At 42.0% G+C, this 19,551-nt stretch overlaps 2 protein-coding genes across 10 annotated transcripts in view; one reads left to right on the top strand and one right to left on the bottom strand.

The window, feature by feature from the left end:
* Window positions 1–291, bottom strand: part of REEP3 (receptor accessory protein 3) — a 96,416-nt gene extending 96,125 nt beyond the window's left edge. The window contains exon 1 of the mRNA XM_008270080.4: window positions 119–291. Within this exon, the coding sequence (XP_008268302.2) occupies window positions 119–150 (32 nt within the window). The 5' untranslated portion in view covers window positions 151–291. The remainder of the gene's footprint in view (window positions 1–118) is intronic.
* JMJD1C (jumonji domain containing 1C) overlaps window positions 1–19,551 on the top strand; it is a 323,880-nt gene that overhangs the window by 20,258 nt on the left and 284,071 nt on the right. Inside the window, exon 1 of one of the 9 annotated variants that reach the window (XM_070057719.1) lies at window positions 429–1,009. The exons of 7 other annotated variants lie outside the window; for them this stretch is intronic. The gene's annotated coding sequence lies outside the window, so the exon portion shown is untranslated. Of the gene's footprint in view, window positions 1–428; window positions 1,010–19,551 lie in introns of those variants that run through there. One more of the 9 variants, XM_070057725.1, reaches the window with a different exon arrangement.

The raw sequence follows: 19,551 nt of genomic DNA, 5'->3' as shown, positions 1-19,551 counted from the left end.
GGCCGGGCCACCCCACCCCCGCCCAGGCCCGGGCCTTCCTTTTCTCCGGGCCCCTGCCCCGCTCCACAGCTCCTCCGGGCCTCAGCGCGGGCAGCGGGGCGTCGTGAGCGGCACTTACACCACGGCTCTGGAGATCATCCAGGACACCATCTTCCTGGGGGGCTTGGGCCCCACCTCCGGGGCGGGTGGGCACTGAGCGCGGCTGACCAGGCCGCCAACGGCAGGCCGCGCGCTCGCCGGCTCCTCGCGCTCCCCGGGGCCGCGCTGGCGCCCTCGGGAGCCGGGCCCGGTGTCTGCGCGCGGCGGCCCGAGCTGCGCGGCGGTGGGTCCCCCGCCCGTCCCCGCCCGCCGTCCGAGCCGCGGCGGAGCCGACCGGCCCCGCCCCTGCGCTCCGCTGATAGGCGGTGGCGGCGGCGGCGCGTTGGTCCCGGCCGGGGGCAGGCGGCCGGGCTCCGGGGGCTGGACCGGCGGGGACCCCGGTCGGCGCCACGCGGCCGCGACCCACACCCCTGCGCTCCGGCCTCCCTTGCCGGCCTCCTTCGAGACGCCCACCTGGCGTGAAGAGAGAGTGTGTGGGGGTGTTGGAGGCTGGGGAAGGGGACTCGGGGGTCGGGGTCGTCATTGCGCGTGTGAAAGATAAAACTGCAGAAACTCTGTGTGGGATAGAAACCTCCAGACCAGGCCCTGGATTCTGGAGAGCCGAGAGTTTGAGGCGTGCTCGCCCACATCCGGTCCCTGCGCTGTTTACGAAGGCCCAGTACCGAGGGCATCTTCACAGTACGGCATTTTTCAGGGAAACGTTTGCAGGGCCTACTTGCACAGGCCTCGGGTATACCTCGAGCCTCCCCGTGCATGGTGCAATGCAGGGATGGATGGAGGAAGAGAGTGTTGGATTTCGTGTTTGCAGTTAGCGTGTCGGGGCGTCTGGGGCCACCTTTCCATCAGAGCATCTGCACAGCTTGTTTTTCTGACGCAAATCTCCAGTATTCCTTGAGCCAGATAATTCAAGGTAAAAAAGCTGGGCCAGGTATTCCTGACTTTTACTGATGCTTACAACTGTATTTTTGGGGAGGTTGCGTTGCCGCTTTACACCTTGTAGTTCCTGTAAATGTCGTCTTAGGAGCAGAATTTTAATTTTGGCTACAGGACCAAATTAAGAAACCTGATCCCGAAGTTTAGCTCTTTTTTTTTTTTTTTCTGATTAAAAGGTAATTAAAGGTAATTCTGGTATTCAGATGGTGTGAAGAATAAAGGGTAAAATGTAGGCTTGGAGCCTTTAATTTTATCTTTAATTAAAGTCCTAGAAAATATGATGGTTTACTTTGTGACCATACTGTAATTTATTCTTTTTGTTCCTCAGTTTCTCCATAGTAAAAAGAGACTAATAATACTGTTGGCTGCTGCTTGCCTTTCGGGGTGTGGGGAGGCATTGCTAAATAACATGTTCAGGAAGTGCTCTGATTTGCTTGGAAGAAAATCAAGGGACACAGACTCCTAGGTTATTCTGAGTTCTTTTCAGTTCCCAGAGTCAATAAATTTAGTAAAATTTTGATTAAAGAAACGCGTTTAGAAGCTGCTTTTTGCTCTTGGGTTAGGTTCTTTTTGCTTATTTATTGTGTAAAGAATATTTTTATCTCAGGAATCTCACTGATAACTTGTGTTTGTTCTGAATTTTATTTTTGGTCATTGTTCAGCAGTGTTAGGGGATCAGGTGTGTCCTCTAAACCAGTGTTCTGGAGGATTCTCTTGCCTTATAAAACTCCAACATGTTTAAATGTCATTCAGATCCCTTCATGAGCAGGCTCTGAAATATTCTTCACATTCTTATTTTTTATTGCTCTTGTCCCCAATCCCTAGTGCACCCATTTTGTACCTCTCTTCTCTGAAGCTATATTTTCATGTTCAGTGCCTTTGCCCTGACTTAAATTTTCCTGTAATGTTTTGCTCCCCATTCTTTATCATTTTAGGTTAGAGTCCATCCACATTTTTCAATGTCCAATGCCATGAAGATGTCCTTGAATTTGCTCAGTGGTGATGATTCATGCTTTCCTCTGGGCCCCTGTAATTTATTACTTAAATTTCCACTTAGTAACTCTCATTCTGCTTTTACTCAATGTCTAACTTATTGGATGATAAAGTGAGGGCAGGTATGGTGTATTGCAGATTTTTGTATTATCCTAGTCTCTAACCTAGAATAGGGTAAATGCCCAGTGAAAGTTGAAATAATGTTTGTTAAATACAGTCACTCTCTTACGTATCAAAAGTTTTAAAAATTTCTGCCATGAGCATTAGAAATCTCTTAAAAATGTATGTCCTTCTAACTTTGGGGTCATCATTATAAATATTATTTCACTAAATGACAATGCATGAATACCTTCAGTGGTTGCTATCTGCTTTGTTAAATGTCCCTGGACTGAGATGCTATGTGTTATTTCACTTTATATGCCTATTATATGTTTTCTGCCTCTTCTACATTAATGTTACCTTTTACTGTTTTCATTCTGTTTAATTGAAATCGTTTCCTTCTTTAGAACTCAGTGGGACATGGGTTGCAAATCCCTTGTGGTGTGCTACACACATGTTGTTGAGTCATCTTGGCTACTCAAATTCAGGTAGTGTTTATTCCCATTTGATACCATGGAAACTGAGGTTTAGAGCTATTACTCACTAACCAGTGATCCTATAGCTCACAGGGACAAAACTGGAACTGTGATCCGGGCTTTCCAAGTTTCTTTATATTGTACTGTGGTACACAGGGAGATTGTGTCGGCAGGGGGCCCTGATGGGGGTTGTCCTTTAGGGACAAACTGGGAAGCATTTCTTTGGTTTTTTTAAATGATTGAGACTGTTAGTATTTGATGGGTGGCGACAAGTACCTTGTGCTTTATGTGGGACAGTCCTGAGTGAAGTATTGTGTCCTGTATGACCTGGGAATACCCCGCCTGGTATTCATGTAGTATTTGTAATCATCTGAGCCTGGAATTTCCATTTTACATATATGTAAAGTCACAGTTTTTTTCTGAGGCTGAATTTTCCAATGCCTATTTCCACGTTCAGCTGTTGTGTAAATTGAAAGGGTGATTTTGTTCACCACTTGGCCAGGAGTTGTTTACAGTTTTTGGAAGATTGCATCACACACCGCTGTGCATTTGTTGTTAGTGTGTTCACCTAATTACTTCTTTACATTTTTTTTAAATTTTTTAAAGATTTTATTATTTGAAAGTCAGAGTTACACAGAGAGAGGAGAGACAAAGATACCTTCCATCCACTGGTTCATTCCCCACATGGCTGCAATGACCAGGGTCATTGACCATGAATCAGGAGCTTTGTCTGCGTCTCCTACATGGGTGTGGGGCCCAAGCACTTGGGCTATCTTCTGCTGCTTTTCTAGGCACATTAGCAGGGAGCTGGATCTGAAGTGGAGTAGCTGGGACTTGAACTGATTGATGTGTGTATGGGATGCTGGCATCGCAGGCTGTGGCTTAACCTGTTGTGCCACAGTACCAGCCCCTTTAAACATCTATGTCTTGACCAGTATTCACATTTCCCTTTTCCATTTATATTTTATTTAGTATATGTGCATACACTTGAAATTTTTTGTAGGATGATTGTTGTGGATTTCATATCAGGGTGCTAAAGTGGAAATTGGGAAACATTTTATGGAAAAGGCACATTGAGTCTAGTATGGTTGAGAACCTCTGTTCTAAAGTAAGAGTATCTTTGAGAAGGACCCTCTTGTGAAAAGTGTCTAGATTTTAATGGTGGGTATTTCTAATTTCTGTGTTTAGATGGTGCCTCAGATGGTTAAGATCTGCTAGCAGGTAGCTAGCCTCTCTAAGGTAAGGCTCTAGGGATGAGAAAATGCAGTACTTTCTTCATAGAAGCTTTTCTTCTGTGGTAGTGTTTTGTGTGCTTGAGAACATTTCTTATATAGAAGACTGAAAATTATTTATTTTTAACGATTTGTTTTCTTTCAAAAGGCAAAGTGACAGAGAGAGGGAAAGACAGGGAGAGATCCTCCATCCACTGATTCACTCCCCAGATGTCTGTAACAGGGCTGGGCCAGACCAAAGCCAGAAGCCTTGGAGTTCCATCAGGGTTGCCCACGTGGGTGGCAGAACCTAAGGACTGGGGCAACTTCCTTTCCCAGGCGTATTAGCAGAAAGCTGTATTGGTTGCAAGACAACACCAGCCTCAGAAAATTATTGTTTTGAATACTGAGCTTAATTGTTTTGTTTTCATTTATATATCTCTTGCATTCATGTGTTGTGCTGTGGAGTGGTTCTTTCATTGTGTTGTGTAAAAATACCTTTCTCTTTGGGTACTGAGTTTAATCATGGTGGGAGGTTGCATATTAGTGCAAAGGAAATTTTCTCAGGAGATCTATTTTTACTGCTGGTAATGTGATGTTTGGAAGTCATTTCATGTTTACCTTTAAACAGGGATGACAGTGTTGTGGTGATCTAATGTGAGGGGCTTTAACACATAAGGGTTTAAGCAGGCCTGTGTTGTGGCACAGTGGGTAAAGCTGTCGCCTGTGCCACTGGCATCACATCTGGGCTCCAGTTCGAGTCCCTGCTGCTCTACTTCTGATCCAGCTCTCTGCTAATGTACCTGGGAAAGCAGCAGCAGATGACCCAAGTACTTGGACCCCTGCCACCCATGATGGTGGCCCAGATGGATTTCCTGGCTCTTGGCTTTGGCCTGGCCCAGTCCAGGCCATTGCAGCCCTTTGGGGAATGCACCAGAAGAAGGAAGAGCTCCCCTCTGTCCCCCATAATAACTCTGCCTTCAAATAAATAATAAATATTAATAAATCTTTTTTTTCAAGGTGCAGGTCATTAGACTTTGCTAAAAAAATTAGCTTTTTCTGGGGCTGACATTGTGGCGTAGTGGGTAAAGCTTCTGCCTGCGATACTGGCATCCCATTTGGGTACCAGTTTGTGTCCCAGCTGCTCCTGAAACTTAGTTTCAGCTCCCTGATAATGGCTTGGGAAAAGCAGTGGAGGATGGCCCAAGTGCTTGGGGCACTGCCACCCATTTGGGATACCCGGATTTAGTTCCTGGCTTCTGCCTTGCCCAGCGCTGGCCATTGCTTCTGGGAAGTGAACCACTGGATGGAAGATCTCTCTCTCTCTCTGTGTCTCTCCTTCTCTCTGTAACTCTTTCACATAAACAAATAAATTTTTAAAAAGTAGGGGCCAGCGCTGTGGAGTAGTGGGTAAAGCCACAGCTTACAGCACCTATATGGGCACTGGTTCGAGTCCTGGCTGTTCCACTTCTGATCCAGCTCCATGCTAATGCATCTGGCAAGCAGTGGAAGATGGCCCAACTTCTGGGCCCCTGCGTCCATGTGGGAGACGCCGAGGAAGCTTCAGGCTCCTGGCTTCAGCCTTGCCCAACCCTATCATTGCAACCATGTGGGGAGTGAACTAGCCAGCGGATGGAAGATCTGTCTCCTTCTCTCTGGCTATAACTCTGTCTTTCAAATAAATAAATAAATGTTTTTTAAAAAATAAAGTATAAAAGAATAGCTTTCTTTTCTACATCTTCTTAGTTTTCCTAGGAGATAGGGAAAATATGCATCTTCTGCACATTAGAATTCACTTACTGGCAAATCAACAGCGAATGGGAAAGTACCCAGGAGAGCAAGCTGTGAGAGCAGAAATACAAGATTCAGAGATAGCATCTAACCCATGTAATTTTAATGAGTGTGCTAATGAGACTGAGTCTTCCCATTTCTATTGGGAGAGCAGTTTCTGTGGCTTGAAAATATTTATATATTTTCTTACCTCTTCTCAGGTGGTCTGCTCATTGTATTATAGTTACAGATGAGATCAGGTTTGGCATCTGATATAGAAATGATATTGAAAATACAATGATCAAATTACAGGATAGAAAGATTAATTATTCGCCATAAATACTGATAAAGTTTACTAGCTAACAATCAATGAGGAAAGCAAAATGCACCTATGATAGCTGTCTCTTGGAAATGCACAGTAAGGAATTGACGTGATGGGAGGTTCTTGAACATTTGAAGTAGTATGCTTACCTGAAACAGTTAAGAATTTAGATAGTTTTTCCTCCCTTCCCCCCACCTTTCAGGGTGAAAAATGGCTTTGTGTTTAATCACATTAAATGTCAAAGAAACATCTAGTTCAAGACATGTTTAAAGAACTTTGTTCATTTTTTTAAAAGATTTATTTATTTATTTGAAAGTCAGAGTTAAACAGGGAGAGAAAGAGAGGCAGAGAGAGAGAGAAAGAGGCGTCTTTCATCGATGGTTCACTCCCCAGTTGGCTGCAGTGGCTGGAGTTGTGCCGATTTGGAGCCAGGAGTTTCTTCCAGGTCTCTCACATGCATGCAGGGGCCCAAGGATTTGGGTCATCTTTTACTGCTTTCCCAGGCCATAGCAGAGAGCTGGATCAGAAGCGGAGCAGCCGGGTCTTGGGGATGGCGTTGTGGCTCACTTGGTTAATCCACTGCCTGTGGCTCTGGCATCCCATATGGGCGCCAGGTTCTAGTCTTGATTGCTCCTCTTCCAGTCCAGCTCTCTGCTGTGGCCCAGGGAAGGCAGTGGAGGATGGCCCAAGTGCTTGGACCCTGCACCCGCCTGGGAGACCAGGAGGAAGCACCTGGCTCCTGGCTTTGGATCGGCGTAGCGCGGCGGCCTTAGTGGCCATTTGGGGGGTGAACTAACAGAAGGAAGACCTTTCTCTCTGTCTCTCTCTCACTAACTCTGCCTGTCAAAAAAAAAAAAAAAAAAAAAAAAAAAAAAAAAAAAAAAAAGTGGAGCAGCCGGGTCTTGAACCACTGCCCATATGGGATGGTGGCACTGCAGGCCATGGCTTTACCTGCTATGCCACAGCGCCAGCCCAAACTTTGTTCATTATAGTAGGATAGTTTGAATGATAGTTTCCAAATTTAAGCTTGTTTATGATTTCAGGTATTATGTGCAAGTCAAAATAATTTTGGAAAGTGAAATATTTTGTAATTAAATTCTGCCTAGTAAGCAGAACTTAAAATTTTTTTTCTCATTGATTGATGTTTTTGAGTTGTAATTCAAAGAACATGGAATACAATTCAAAAGGAAAACAGTGAAAAGTTAGTTTTTCTCCCTCCCCTTTCTCTAGCTACCTAGTTCTTTTCAGGGACAATCTCTGTTCCCAGTTTTGTTTTTCTCCAAAGTGAAGTCTGGAAACAGACCCAGTTATTAATAGGCGTTTAGTCTAAATGGAAAGTGGCATTTTACATTGGTTGGAACATGATGGTAAACTCAGTAAGTGATTTTGTGACAGCCAGCCAGCCATTTAATGAAAACCGAGGAAAAACATAATTCCTGATAGTTAACTAATGTAAATGTGAAAACTATAAGTGCCACAAGAGAACATAAACAAATCATAGGTGAAGATATTAAAATCTTGATCATGTAAAGCCCTTCCTGTTAGAAATCAGAAACCAGAATCAAAGATTGGCTTTCATAGGAAACATGCCTCCAGAGATTATATTAACAAGATTGCAAACAAATGCCAAACTGGTAAAAAGTATTTGTAAAACCTGACAAACTTTTCTTTCGTCAAGGTTTTTGTGTATATCTTTTTAAAAACATCAATTTAAAAAATAGATGTCTGAAGACTTCCAATTTATAGTCTAGCATGTAAGAAGCTTAGTGGTCACCACTGGATCCTAACAACTAGTTAAAAGCTGAACACACTGAAAAATAATGCTTCTTAGATTTGTCAGAGAAGTGAGGTCACAGGACAAACCACTGCTTCCAAAATTGGAGAGACAGATGGGCAGATACAGAGAGTTACAACCACTGAAACAGAAGCCTTGGAGGGAACCAGTGCCAGGGCAGGAAAATTTGAACTTTAATTGAGAAGCGATTGGAGGTTCAAGGCAGACAACTCTGAGACTGAAAAACTCCACAGTCACGGGGAAGCCCCTCACACTTTTGTGAGTATAACCTCTAGGAGCTCCACCATATCCTTACATTAAATACCAGAGAAAAAAATATCCCCTGGTGTTTCTGGCAGGTGGAGGTGAAAGGGAATCATTTGGAAATACACCAGCCATTCTTTCTTAACAAGGTCTGTACTGAGGAGAAATCACTTTACCAAATCCTGACCTAATCAGGGGACAGAGCTCACCCTCTAACTCTAGCCTTCCACTTGGGGAAAGGGAAATAAGCAACTCCAGCTCTTTGTAGTCAGCCTGTCCCACCTGGACTCACTGGAATTCGCAGTCCAGGGGCTGAGGCTCACCAGAAGACTGTGTTGTAGTCATAAGACTCTAGATTGTTTCCCTTTCCCCCACATCTTAAAACCGCATTGCAAAAGACCTACTTACTGTAGTTCTGCATCATATCCACTTTTCAACAAAAAATTACCAGGTACACTAAAAGGCTAAAAACAGCTTGAAGAGACGGAACAAACATCATAACTAGAGTTGGGTCATGGCAAGAATGTTGGAATTTGCCAACCAAGAATTAAAAAACAAAAACAACTTGAAGCATGATTAACATACTAAGGGCTTTAATGGAAAAGGTAGACTGTATGCAAGAACAGGTGGATAATGTAAGCCGAGAAATGGAAATTCTAAGAATCAAAAACAAATTCTAGAGATCAAAAACATTGTAACAGAAATAAGGGATACTTTTGATGGGCTCATTAGTATATTGGACAAGGCTAAATGCATGAGGATAGTACAGTAGAAACTTCCAAAACTGAAAAGTCAAGATGAAAAGGAAAAAATAGTGTTCGTGCGTGCATATGTGTGCATGTGTGCATGCACGCGTGCGCACGCACACACACACACACAAATGGTATCCAAAAACTGTGTGATATTAAACAAGTATGTAAAAGACTTGTGATACTGTGATTGATATATACGTACATGTTTTCACCCATGGTTCCTACTGATAGCTCCCTCCCAAGACAGGCTGTAGAAGATAAGAGAGCAGGTCATAAGACTCCTGTCACTTCAGAGAGATCTTGCTTTATACCCTCCAGGAGGGACTGCTGAAGAATCTGGACAGACAGGCCTTGCTGGTTTCCTCCTCCAGTTCATCAGAAACCATGCCTTTGCAGTGATGTCTCCATGAAACCCCAAAGGTCAGGGTTCTGAGAACTTCCTGATAATTCAACATGGGGCAGTTCTTGGAGGGTAGTGCACGTAGGCAGGGCATGGTAGCTTAATGCCCCTCTTCCCATACCTCACCCTATGCATCTCTTCATCTGTGTCACTAGTAATAGCCTTTATAATAAACTGGTGAATGTGATTCCCTGAATTCTGTGAGCCACTCAAGCCACTTAATGGAACTTGAGGAGATTATGGGACCACCTTCCTCGCCCATTGATAGTCTATTGGAAGCTCAGGTAGTAACAGCCTAAAGCTTGGAATTACCATCTAAAGCGGTTATGGGTAGTGGTAAGTCTTGGGTACTGAGACCTCAGTTTGTGAGATCTGACTGTATATTTAGGTAGGCAGTGTCAGAATTGAATTAAATTAGGGGAACCCAACTGGGGTCCTCTGCTGCAGAACAGATTGCTTACTTGCTGCTGGGGAGGAATTTCTGTACTTTTGAGTAATCTTCCTTATTGATTGTGGTGGGAGAGCAGAGAGAAAACTGACAGCTTGTTTTTCCTATTCAATACCATTATAGGAATGCCAGCACAGAAGAAAGAGAGAAAGGAATAGAAGCAATATTTTAAGCAATAACATAATTTTCCCCAAATTAATGTCAGATATCAGAGATTCAGGAAGCTCAGAGAACACCAAGCAAGGCAAATGCTGAAAATCTGCACCTAGGCAGACCAGACTCAAACTTAGGAGATCAGCGGTATAGGGAAAAAATCTTGGAAGAGACCAGAGGGAAGAAAAACACCTTAACTGTAGAACAAAGATAAGAATTATGTCTAACATTCCATCATAACCGTACAAGCAAGAAGAGAGTAAAGTGAAATATTTAAAGTGTTGAGAGAGAAAAATTCAACAGCCTATAATTGTTTTCCCTGCCATATTACCCTTCCAAAGTGAAGGAGATAGCAAAACCTTTCTCAGACAAAAATTGAGGGAATTTATAGCTAGTTGATCTGACTTGCAAGAAACATGTTGGGGGAAAAAATGTTTTTTAGAGAGAAGGAACATAATATAAATCAGAAACTTGGGTTGACATAAAGAAGAGCATCAAACACTTGTCCCACTAATAAGCTATTATAGCAAGGTTGCAAGATAATAAGGTTAATATGCAAAATTTAATTCCTTTACTATGTTTTGGCAGTGCTCAAGTCCATTTAAAATTAAAAACATAGTGCCGGTGCCACGGCTCAATAGGCTAATCCTCCACCTGCAGCGCCAGCACCCTGGGTTCTAATCCCGGTTGCCCCTCTTCTAGCCCCGCTCCCTGCCGTGGCCCAGAAAGGCAGTGGAGGATGGCCCAAGTGCTTGGGCCCTGCTCCCGCTTGGGAGACCAGGAGAAGCACTTGGCTCCTGGCTTCAGATCAGCGCGGTGCGCCGGTCGCAGTGCAGCGGCCATTGGAGGTTGAACCAACGGAAAAGGAAGACCTTTCTCTCTGTCTCTTTCTCTCACTGTCCACTCTGCCTGTCAAAAAAAAAAAAAAAAAAAAAAAAAAGTGCCATTTATACTGGCACCCTCAAAATGAAATTCTTAGATATAAATATAACAAAATATGCATAAGATCCATGTGAAGATACCTGTAATACTCTGATGAAATCCAAAGAACTAAATACATGAAGAAGTATGAATGGGACAGAAAAGACCTGATATCATCATGATGTCAGTTCTTCCCAACATGATCTATAGATTCAGTACAGTCCCAGTCCGAATTCCACTGAGTTATTTTGTAGATATGAATAAACTGATCGTACAGCTTATATGGAGAGGCAGAAGACCCAGAATAACCAACAGTGTTGTTGAACAAAGTTGGAGAACTGGTACTACCCAAGTTTAAAACTTGGTATAAAGCTAAACTAATTAAGACTGTGGTACCAGTGAAATAGACAGATCAGTGAGTAGACTAGCACTCAGACATTTATCCACATAAATATACTCAGCTGATCTTTGACAGAGGAGCAAAGGTGCCATACAGTGTAGAGAAAAGTCTTTTTAAAAGATATGCTAGAATAACTTAATAGCTACATACAAAAAAAGTCACCCCGGAATCTAGCTTCCACTGGTTCACTCCCCAAATACAATAGCTGGGGCTGACCTAGGGTAAAGCCAAGAGATGGGAATTCAATCTAGGTCTCATGGGTGATGGAAACTCAGGTACTTAAACTGTCTTCTGTTTTGTGCCAGGGTGTATATCTGCAGAAAGCTGAAGTGAGAGCAGAGCTAGGACTCCAATCTAGGCACTCCTGTGTAGGATGTGGGTGTCCCAAGGGGTGTCTTAACTACTATGCCACATGCATGCTTGCCTCAGAGAACAGGATTTCTAAGACAGTGAAACTCTCCTGTGTAATAATACAGTAGTGAATGCATGCCGTTATGTATATGTCAGAATCTGTCGAAGATACCTCAAGACTTAACCCTAATGTTAACCGTGGACTTCAGGTGGTACCTTGTCAGTGTAGGCTCATTGAAGGTAATAAATGTATCATGCTTTTGTGGGATATTGAGAGAGGTTGTGCCTATTTGGGGACAGAATGTATGGGAACTATATGTTTGGCTCAGTTTTGCTATAAACCTGGAACTGCTCTATTATTAATATTATTAATTTAAAAGTAAACAAATTTCAAAAGAAAAAAATGTGCAAAGAACATCAGCAGGCAGTTTACAAAAGCAGCTCTAGAAGCCAGAACAGAATTCCAGCTGATCCCAAGTTACACATGGTCCAAGTTCAGAACTGGGTCTTGTTTAAGAAGCATAGCAGTGCCAGAAGTTATTAAAAAGGAATTCTGTTTGTCCTCAAAGAGTATTAAAAATAATTTTAATTAATAACCATATTAATATTTCTGGTGAGTCCCTTTTATCCTATTATCTTTTGCTTTCTTGGAGTTCCGTACCAGTCAGACTCTTGAAACTTTCTTCTTAACTCCCAGCCAACAACCTTACTTCCTGTCAACATTTTTACTTTATTCCTATTATATTAATCACCTTAATTTCAGGAAGTCCTTTCTCTTTGAGAAATTAGCAAAGGGAAGAAGACTGATGCTGGTATTTTGCCACATCACACTAAGAAAATAATTTCAGTCTCACTGATTGCTTAGAAAATCCAGATAAAATTTCCTTACCTGTCAAATTAACAATTATTAAATAGGATGAGTAATATTGCTGAATTGGAGAGAATGTGTGGATACTCCTAAACTTCTACTGGAGAGAATAAAGATTAGGTTACATTTTGCAGGGAAAATGTTAGATATATTTTTACATTTTCAGATACCAGGCCATTGATGCTGTACCCTACTTCTAAGACTTTATGTAAGTTCTGTTGTTTCAGATAGGAGGGCCTATCTAGCATGTGTTTACAGGCTTTATTTGCTTCCTTTTTCCTTTTGGGTTCTCAAAAGTGACTTTATAAGGAATATTCCAAAATTGTGATGTTGATTTGAATTTTATTCTTAATGTGTATGCATCACCCTCTTGAAACTTTGTTTTCTACAAACTCTTGAAGCTCACAGAGAGCTTTATTTATTTGAAAGGCAGAGTTATAGAGATAGACAAGGAAGGACAGAAATCTTCCATGTGTTGGTTCGCTCCCCAAGTGACTGCAGTGAACAGGCTGGGACAGGCTGAAGCCAGGAGCCCAAAATTCCATCCAGGTGTCCCATGTGCGTGGCAAGGTCCCAAGGACTTGGGCCATCTTCTGCTGCTTTCCCAGGTGCATTAGTAGAAACTGGATAAGAAGTGGAGCAGCTGGAACTCAAACAGGCATTTATATGAGATGCAGGCTTTGTATGCTGTGGCCCAATCCATTGTGCCACAAGACCAGCCCCAATAATTTTTAGTTACAATTTAACAATTTTAAATTGGTATATCCTTGAAGTATTTAAAAATATTGTCAATTTAGTGTCTCTTTCTGCAGGTGGAAATAACCTCTAGTAAATTGTGCAGTTTTTAACTAGTGTTTATAGGAAGCTTTTGTTTCAGAGGTCCAAATAGGAATAATGCGGTTATAAATTCTGGCAGAAATAGAAGTAATCAGTTATTTTTCTTAAAAATTAAGTCTTGGCTGTAAGTCTGTTCTGTAGTAAAAGGACCTGTTGATGGTAGGCTCATATCGGTAGTATGTTGGAAAGCTTCTGGAAGGGAACTCTGAGATTTTTACACTAATCCTGTGCCTGGTTAATTGTCTTTGCTTGACATTGAGCACTGCATCAAGAAGGCTGTGGTTCATGATTCTAGCTCTGGCTCTATGAATGATGAGGATATGAATGATGAGACCTGCGCAGATCAGTTTATCTTGCTGGTCTTCGGCTTTTTCGTCTGCAAATTAAGGGTAATGGCTTAGACTGCTTGTCTGTATAGGGTGATTAAGAGAATTAAATGGAGACACTCATGAAATCCCTTTATAAGCTGCATGTTATAGCAGGGATGCAAGTTTTTTTTTTTTTTAAGATTAGTAAACATCTAGCACAAATATTGAGATAGTCTTTTGCAGTGGAGCACTGAACTGTGAGAAGCATTCTGTCATGTTTAGGAAAAAGAACACATAGACAGATAATTGTTGGGCCAGGATCGTGTGCCAGGTAAAAAATATTTTCTGATTTTGAAGACGTTCAAAGGAGAGGGAAAGATTGCTCTGTTTGAAGGAAAGGAATCAGCTGAGTAGAGTTTTTTTAAGAAAGAGAGAGGCTGCATGGAGAAGAAAAACACAGACAGGAAAGCTTGAAAGCGTTGGGTGCAGTGCTGGCAGCAAGTCCCAGTGCTGCAGTGGTTCAGCAGTCTGGCCCTGAGTGATAAATTAGGAGAGTCACTGAGGATCCACCACAAAGAACATGTTGAATCAGTTTTAGCTGCCTTTATTCAGCCAGTCTCAGGGTTTTCCTAGGCCACCAGCGGTGATGAACAGCAGCTATTGGGTTGTGAGTGTTACTACAGGGACAGAGAGAGGGACAGCATTGAGGCTGGAGCAGACACATTTCTGGTGTAGAAGTGGTGTTTGGCAGATTCAGATCTTGTGAGATCTATCACAGATTATTGAGGTCATTTAGTCCATTGTTTTCCAAACTTTTTGCAGAAAGGATCTTTAAAAAAAAATTTTTTTTTTTAAGATTTACTTATTTGAAAGTCAGAGTCACAGAGAGAAAGAGACAGACAGACAGATCTTCCATCCACTGGTTCTCTCCCCAAATGGCTGCAGTGGCCAGAGCTGGACCGATCTGAAGCCAGGAGCTTCATCCAGATTTCCATGTGGTAGCAGGGCCCCAAGCACTTGAGCCATCATCCACTGCTTTCTCAGGCATATTAGCAGGAGCTGGATCAGAAATGGAGCTGCCAGGACTTGAACAGGCGGCCATTTGGCCTGCTGGCACCACAAGTGGCAGCTGTACTTGCTATGGCACAGCAGCTGCCCCCATTAAATTGTTTTTCTGCTATGACTCTCATACATTTTTCTCAAAACCTTTAATTAATAATTTGCCTCCCCATTTTAAACCAGAGATTATAATTAGAGCAGCATGTGCTGTCCATACTGAATTGACTCAGTTGAGCTAAGAGCCTTCACTACCCCTATAATTTATTTATTTATATTTATTTATTTTTTTTGACAGGCAGAGTTAGAGAGAGAAAGACAGAGAGAATGGTCTTCCTTTGCCATTGGTTCACCCCCCAAATGGCCGCTACAGTTGACGCGCAGTGGCCAGAGCGCTGCGCTGATCTGAAGCCAGGAGACAGGTGCTTCCTCCTGGTCTCCCATGTGGGTGCAGGGCCCAAGCACTGGGCCATCCTCCACTGCCTTCCTGGGTCACAGCAGAGAGCTGGACTCGAAGAGGAGCAACCAGGACAGAATCCGGCGCCTCAACAGGGACTAGAACCCCGGGTACCGGCGCCGCAGGCGGAGGATTAGCCAAGTGAGCCGCGGCACCGGCCCACTATCCCTATAATTTTAACTATGGTGTTTTGCTGTTAAACGTTTGTTGTACTGAGAGTTTTGAAATATCAAAAAGCACATGTGGCCTTCAGATTGAGAGCTTTTGGAGCTTCATCACTCAGGCCCTGTGTCTTCAAATCTTTCTAGGTCTGTCACCTAGCTGTGTTGTGTTGTATAGGCTGCCTAGCTCCAGTACTCATTCTGCATCTTCAAAATGGGAGTGATAATAATATGTAGCTCGGGAGTTAGTTTGAGGATCACATGAGATAACAGTGCCTTATGCACTTGGCATATTGCCTAATTCATAGTTTGTGTTCAATAATTATCCATTCTGTTTTACAATTATTTTATTTAAAACTGTGCAGCTCAAGTTCTTAGAATTACCTAAATTCTTGTATTCAGAATTTGATATTTTTGTCTCCAATAATGACTCTCTGCTTTAAGAAAAAAATAATTGAACAAAGAACATAATATGTTGGCAGTTGTGGGTGGAGAAAGAATTGCGAAGAACTGGCAAGTTTTTAAAGCTTCCATCCTGTATGAAAAACACCTCTTCTACATTGAGTGAACCATGGGTGAGAGGAAATAGGCTTCAGCTTCAATAGTAAGTGGGGTACTTACTGGTGTACAATAGTGAGCTGCTGGTGATGTTTTTAGGGCTCCTCTTACGTGGAAATTGGGAGAGAGAAGAGGCTCAGCCTTAGCAGTTGCAGGTATTTGGGGGGTGAACCAGTGGATGGATGAACTAACTCTCTCTCTCTCTCTCTCTCTTTCTCTCTCTTTCCCCCTCTCTTTACTTTTCAAGTATATGAACATTTTTTAAAAGTTGTTTTTTAAAATAATAAAGGTGCAGTTAGTATCAGGATATTTGGTTCAGGCTTTTTAAGCTGGTCACTGTGTCTTCTGCAACACCTTTGAAACTAGTATAAAACTTATGATAAGCTCCATGTAATTCTAATTTTTGTATTGAAAGTATAAAGTGTATTCATAGAATCTAATAAAAATGACAATAAAATGAGTTGATAAGATGGGCATTCATGTGTCCCAATTGAGTTGCAAAGTCCAGCAGTCAGAAACGTGGGTTCAAGCCCAAGTTCTGATTGACTGAATCTTGGGCAAGTTACTCCATTTTTTTTTTGTATCCTCTTTTATAAAATGGGAATTTTCCCAACTTGACTCTCACTGGGATTAAACATGACAATAGGTCTGATCTGATTTCATCATCATTTAAAAAATCATCTATTATTTTTCACTTTATGTTTCTGTGTGGGAGCAAACTGTTGAAATCTTTACTTAATGTATGCTAAACTGATCTTCTGTATATAAAGAGAATCGAAAATGAATCCTCATGTGAATGGAAGGGGAGAGGGAGTGGGAAAGGGGAGGGTTGCGGGTGGGAGGGACGTTATGGGGGGGAAGCCATTGTAATCCATAAGCTGTACTTTGGAAATTTATATTCATTAAATAAAAGTTAAAAAAAAAAGTAATATCAAAGAAGGGTAAATATTGATTACCCTGAATTAATTAATGCACATTATATACATGTATTGAAATGTACATTGTAGCCCATAAATATGTATAGTTATTATTTATAAAAATTTTAAAAACCAAAAAGTAGTAGCAGATAATAATAAGTAGTAACAATATGGATTGTCAAATAGTTGTGAATAAAAGAGGAAAATCTCTGAGATTAAAAAAAAATAAAATGGGAATTTTATATGTATGTACTAGTATTATAATTCTGTAAGTGTGATACAGGGAGAAACATTATCTTAATGAGGTTTGTGATTTTGTTACCAAAAAACCTTTGAGAGTTAAATATTCACCTGAAACAGGTGAGTTTATTAAGTAATAGCTTATCTTCTAAACTGTTTTAACATGTCCCCTTCCATCTTATGTAAATTGGCTTTTTACAAGTTTGAATTTATAATTTCTTAATAAATGAGGCTTGAAGAACTGAGATTCTACTGCAAATTTGTTTTACTTAATTTGATTTTTTAATAGTCGTTGGTTACATAACCTGCTTTCAGCCTGTGCTGAAAGGATACCCTTCAGTTTTTTTGAACTGTTTTTCCATGACATCTTGGCTGTTTAGAATGTATGTCTTTTTCTTGACATGAAGGCAGGGATCTGCATTAGTATATTAGTGTTCAATCTGTGTTGCCTATAAATTTTACACAAGTTTAGAAGTTTTGTTTTCTACTTTTTAGTGCAACCACTAAAGGCAGCTTGCCAAACATGAGGCCAAACTGACAGCTATATATATATGAATGACATGTTCTGGCAAGAATGTGGAGATATTGAAACCCTTGTACAATGGTGGTAGGAATGTAAATAGTACAGCTGCTGTGGAAAACAGTATGGAGGTTCCTGAAAAAAATTAAAAATAGAACCACTGTAGGATCCAGGAATCCCACCTTTGGGTATTTGTCCAAAATAATTTAAATCAGATCTCAAAGAAATAATAGTTATCCCATGTTCATTGCAGCATTGCTTGCAGTAGCAAAGGTGTGTAAAGAATTCATTGGTGGGGCTTGTGTTGCAATACCAGCATCCCATGTGGGCGCCTATTGGAGTTCCAGCTGCTCCACTTCTGATCCAGCTGTCTGCTAATGGCCTGGGAAAGTGGGGGAACATGGCTGAAGTTCTTAAGCCCTTGCATCTACGTGGGAGACCCGGAAGTAGCTCCTGGCTTTGGCCTGGCCCAGCACTGGCCATTGCAGCCATTTGGGGAGTGAACCAGCAGATAGAAGAACTCTCTCTCGGGGTTGGTCCACTTCTGATCCAGCGCTCTGCTATGGCCTGGGAAAGCAGTAGAAGATGCCCAAGTTCTTGAGATTCTACACCTGCGCGAGAGACCTGGAAGAAGCTCCTGGCTTTGGATCGGTGCAGCTCCGGCCATTGTGGCCAATTGGGGAGTGAACCAGTGGATGGAAGACCTCTTGCTCGCTCTCTCTGCCTCTCCTCTGTGTAACTCAGACTTTCAAATAAATAAATAAATCTTAAAAAAAAAAGAAGAAGAAGAGCGTGCTCTCTCCCTCTCCTCTCTGTGGAACTCTTTCAAATAAATAATAACTCTTTAAAAAATTGTTGAGAACTTACTTTAAGTGTCTTACCACATAAAATAAGCAAAAGTAGTCACTTAAGACTTTGAGAGATTTTTGGATAATATCTGATTTTACTCAGTTTTGTTTTGTTTTTGGAGGAGGGTACTGTTTCACTTTTGCTACCTGCACTTAGCACTTTAATGTGAGTCATACTTAAAAAAATACTATGCTAATGGATTAATTAGAATAGACATCTCTTATTTAATGGATAGCTAAAAGAATCACAGGTTTTGAATTAATATCAATATATGAGTTAATGTCAATATATGAAAAGTTTCTACCTTCTCTAATGTCTAATGTTATTTAAAGCCATCCTAGTTCAAAATTGTTAACTACAGATTTTCTTTTAAGATATATGTTATTTATTTGAAAGGCAGAGTAACAGAGAGAGAGATCTTTGATCCACTGGTTCACTTCCCAAATGTGTATGTAGTCGGGTCTGGGCCAGGCCTAAGCTAGGAGCCAGGAACTCTATCCAGGCCTCCACGTGAATGGCAGGAATTCAACTACTTGGGCACTCTTCAATTGCACCCAAGGCTCATTAGCAGGGAGCTGGATTGAAAGTATAGCAAGAGCGGGCCTGCGCTGTGGCTCGGTAGGTTAATCCTCCGCCTGTAGCGCGTATATCCCATATGGGTGCTGGTTCTAGTCCCGGCTGCTCCTCTTCCAATCCAGCTCTCTGCTGTGGCCTGGGAAAGCAATAGAAGGTGGCCCAAGTCCTTGGGCTCCTGCACCCATGTGGGAGACCCAAAGAAGCTCCTGGCTTCAGATCAGCGCAGCTCTGGCCGTTGTAGCCATTTGGGGAATGAACCAGCAGACTGAAGACCTTTCCCTTTGTCTCTCCCTCTCACTGTCTGTAACTCGATCTCGCAAGAGCAACTTCACGGATACAAGGTGCTGGTGTTGCAAGTGACAACTTAACTCACTGCACTGCTGTGGCAGCACTTAACAATGATTTTACATGCTTAATCCTTAATTCAGCGAGCCAATGTCTCACTACTTTTTTCATACATAAAAATATTTATTTACAAGGCATGGTTAATTAATCAAACATAGAAATGCACTTGTTTATATTAATTTAGGCCTTTTTTTTTTAGAGATTTATTATTTTTGTTTGAAAAGCAGAGTTACAAAGAGAGGAGGAAAGACAGATCTTCCATCTGCTGATTCACTCCCCAAATGGCCACAGTGGCCAGGGTTGGGCCAGGCAGAACCAGGAGCTCGGATCTTATTCTGGGTCTCCCATGTGGGTGCAGGGACCATCTCCCACTGCTCCCCAGGGCCATTGGCATGGAGCTGGATCAGAAGTGGAGCAGCTGGGTCTGGAACTGGAGCCCCTATGTGATGCCTGCAAGATGTTTTGGTCAAGCAAGTTGTGAAGCTTGTATGAA

Source organism: Oryctolagus cuniculus, chromosome 15 (genome assembly GCF_964237555.1).
Source record: "Oryctolagus cuniculus chromosome 15, mOryCun1.1, whole genome shotgun sequence".
NCBI lineage: Eukaryota > Metazoa > Chordata > Mammalia > Lagomorpha > Leporidae > Oryctolagus > Oryctolagus cuniculus.
The sequence above is the reverse complement of the archived record's forward strand: the minus strand, read 5'-3'. Positions and strand labels throughout refer to the sequence as shown.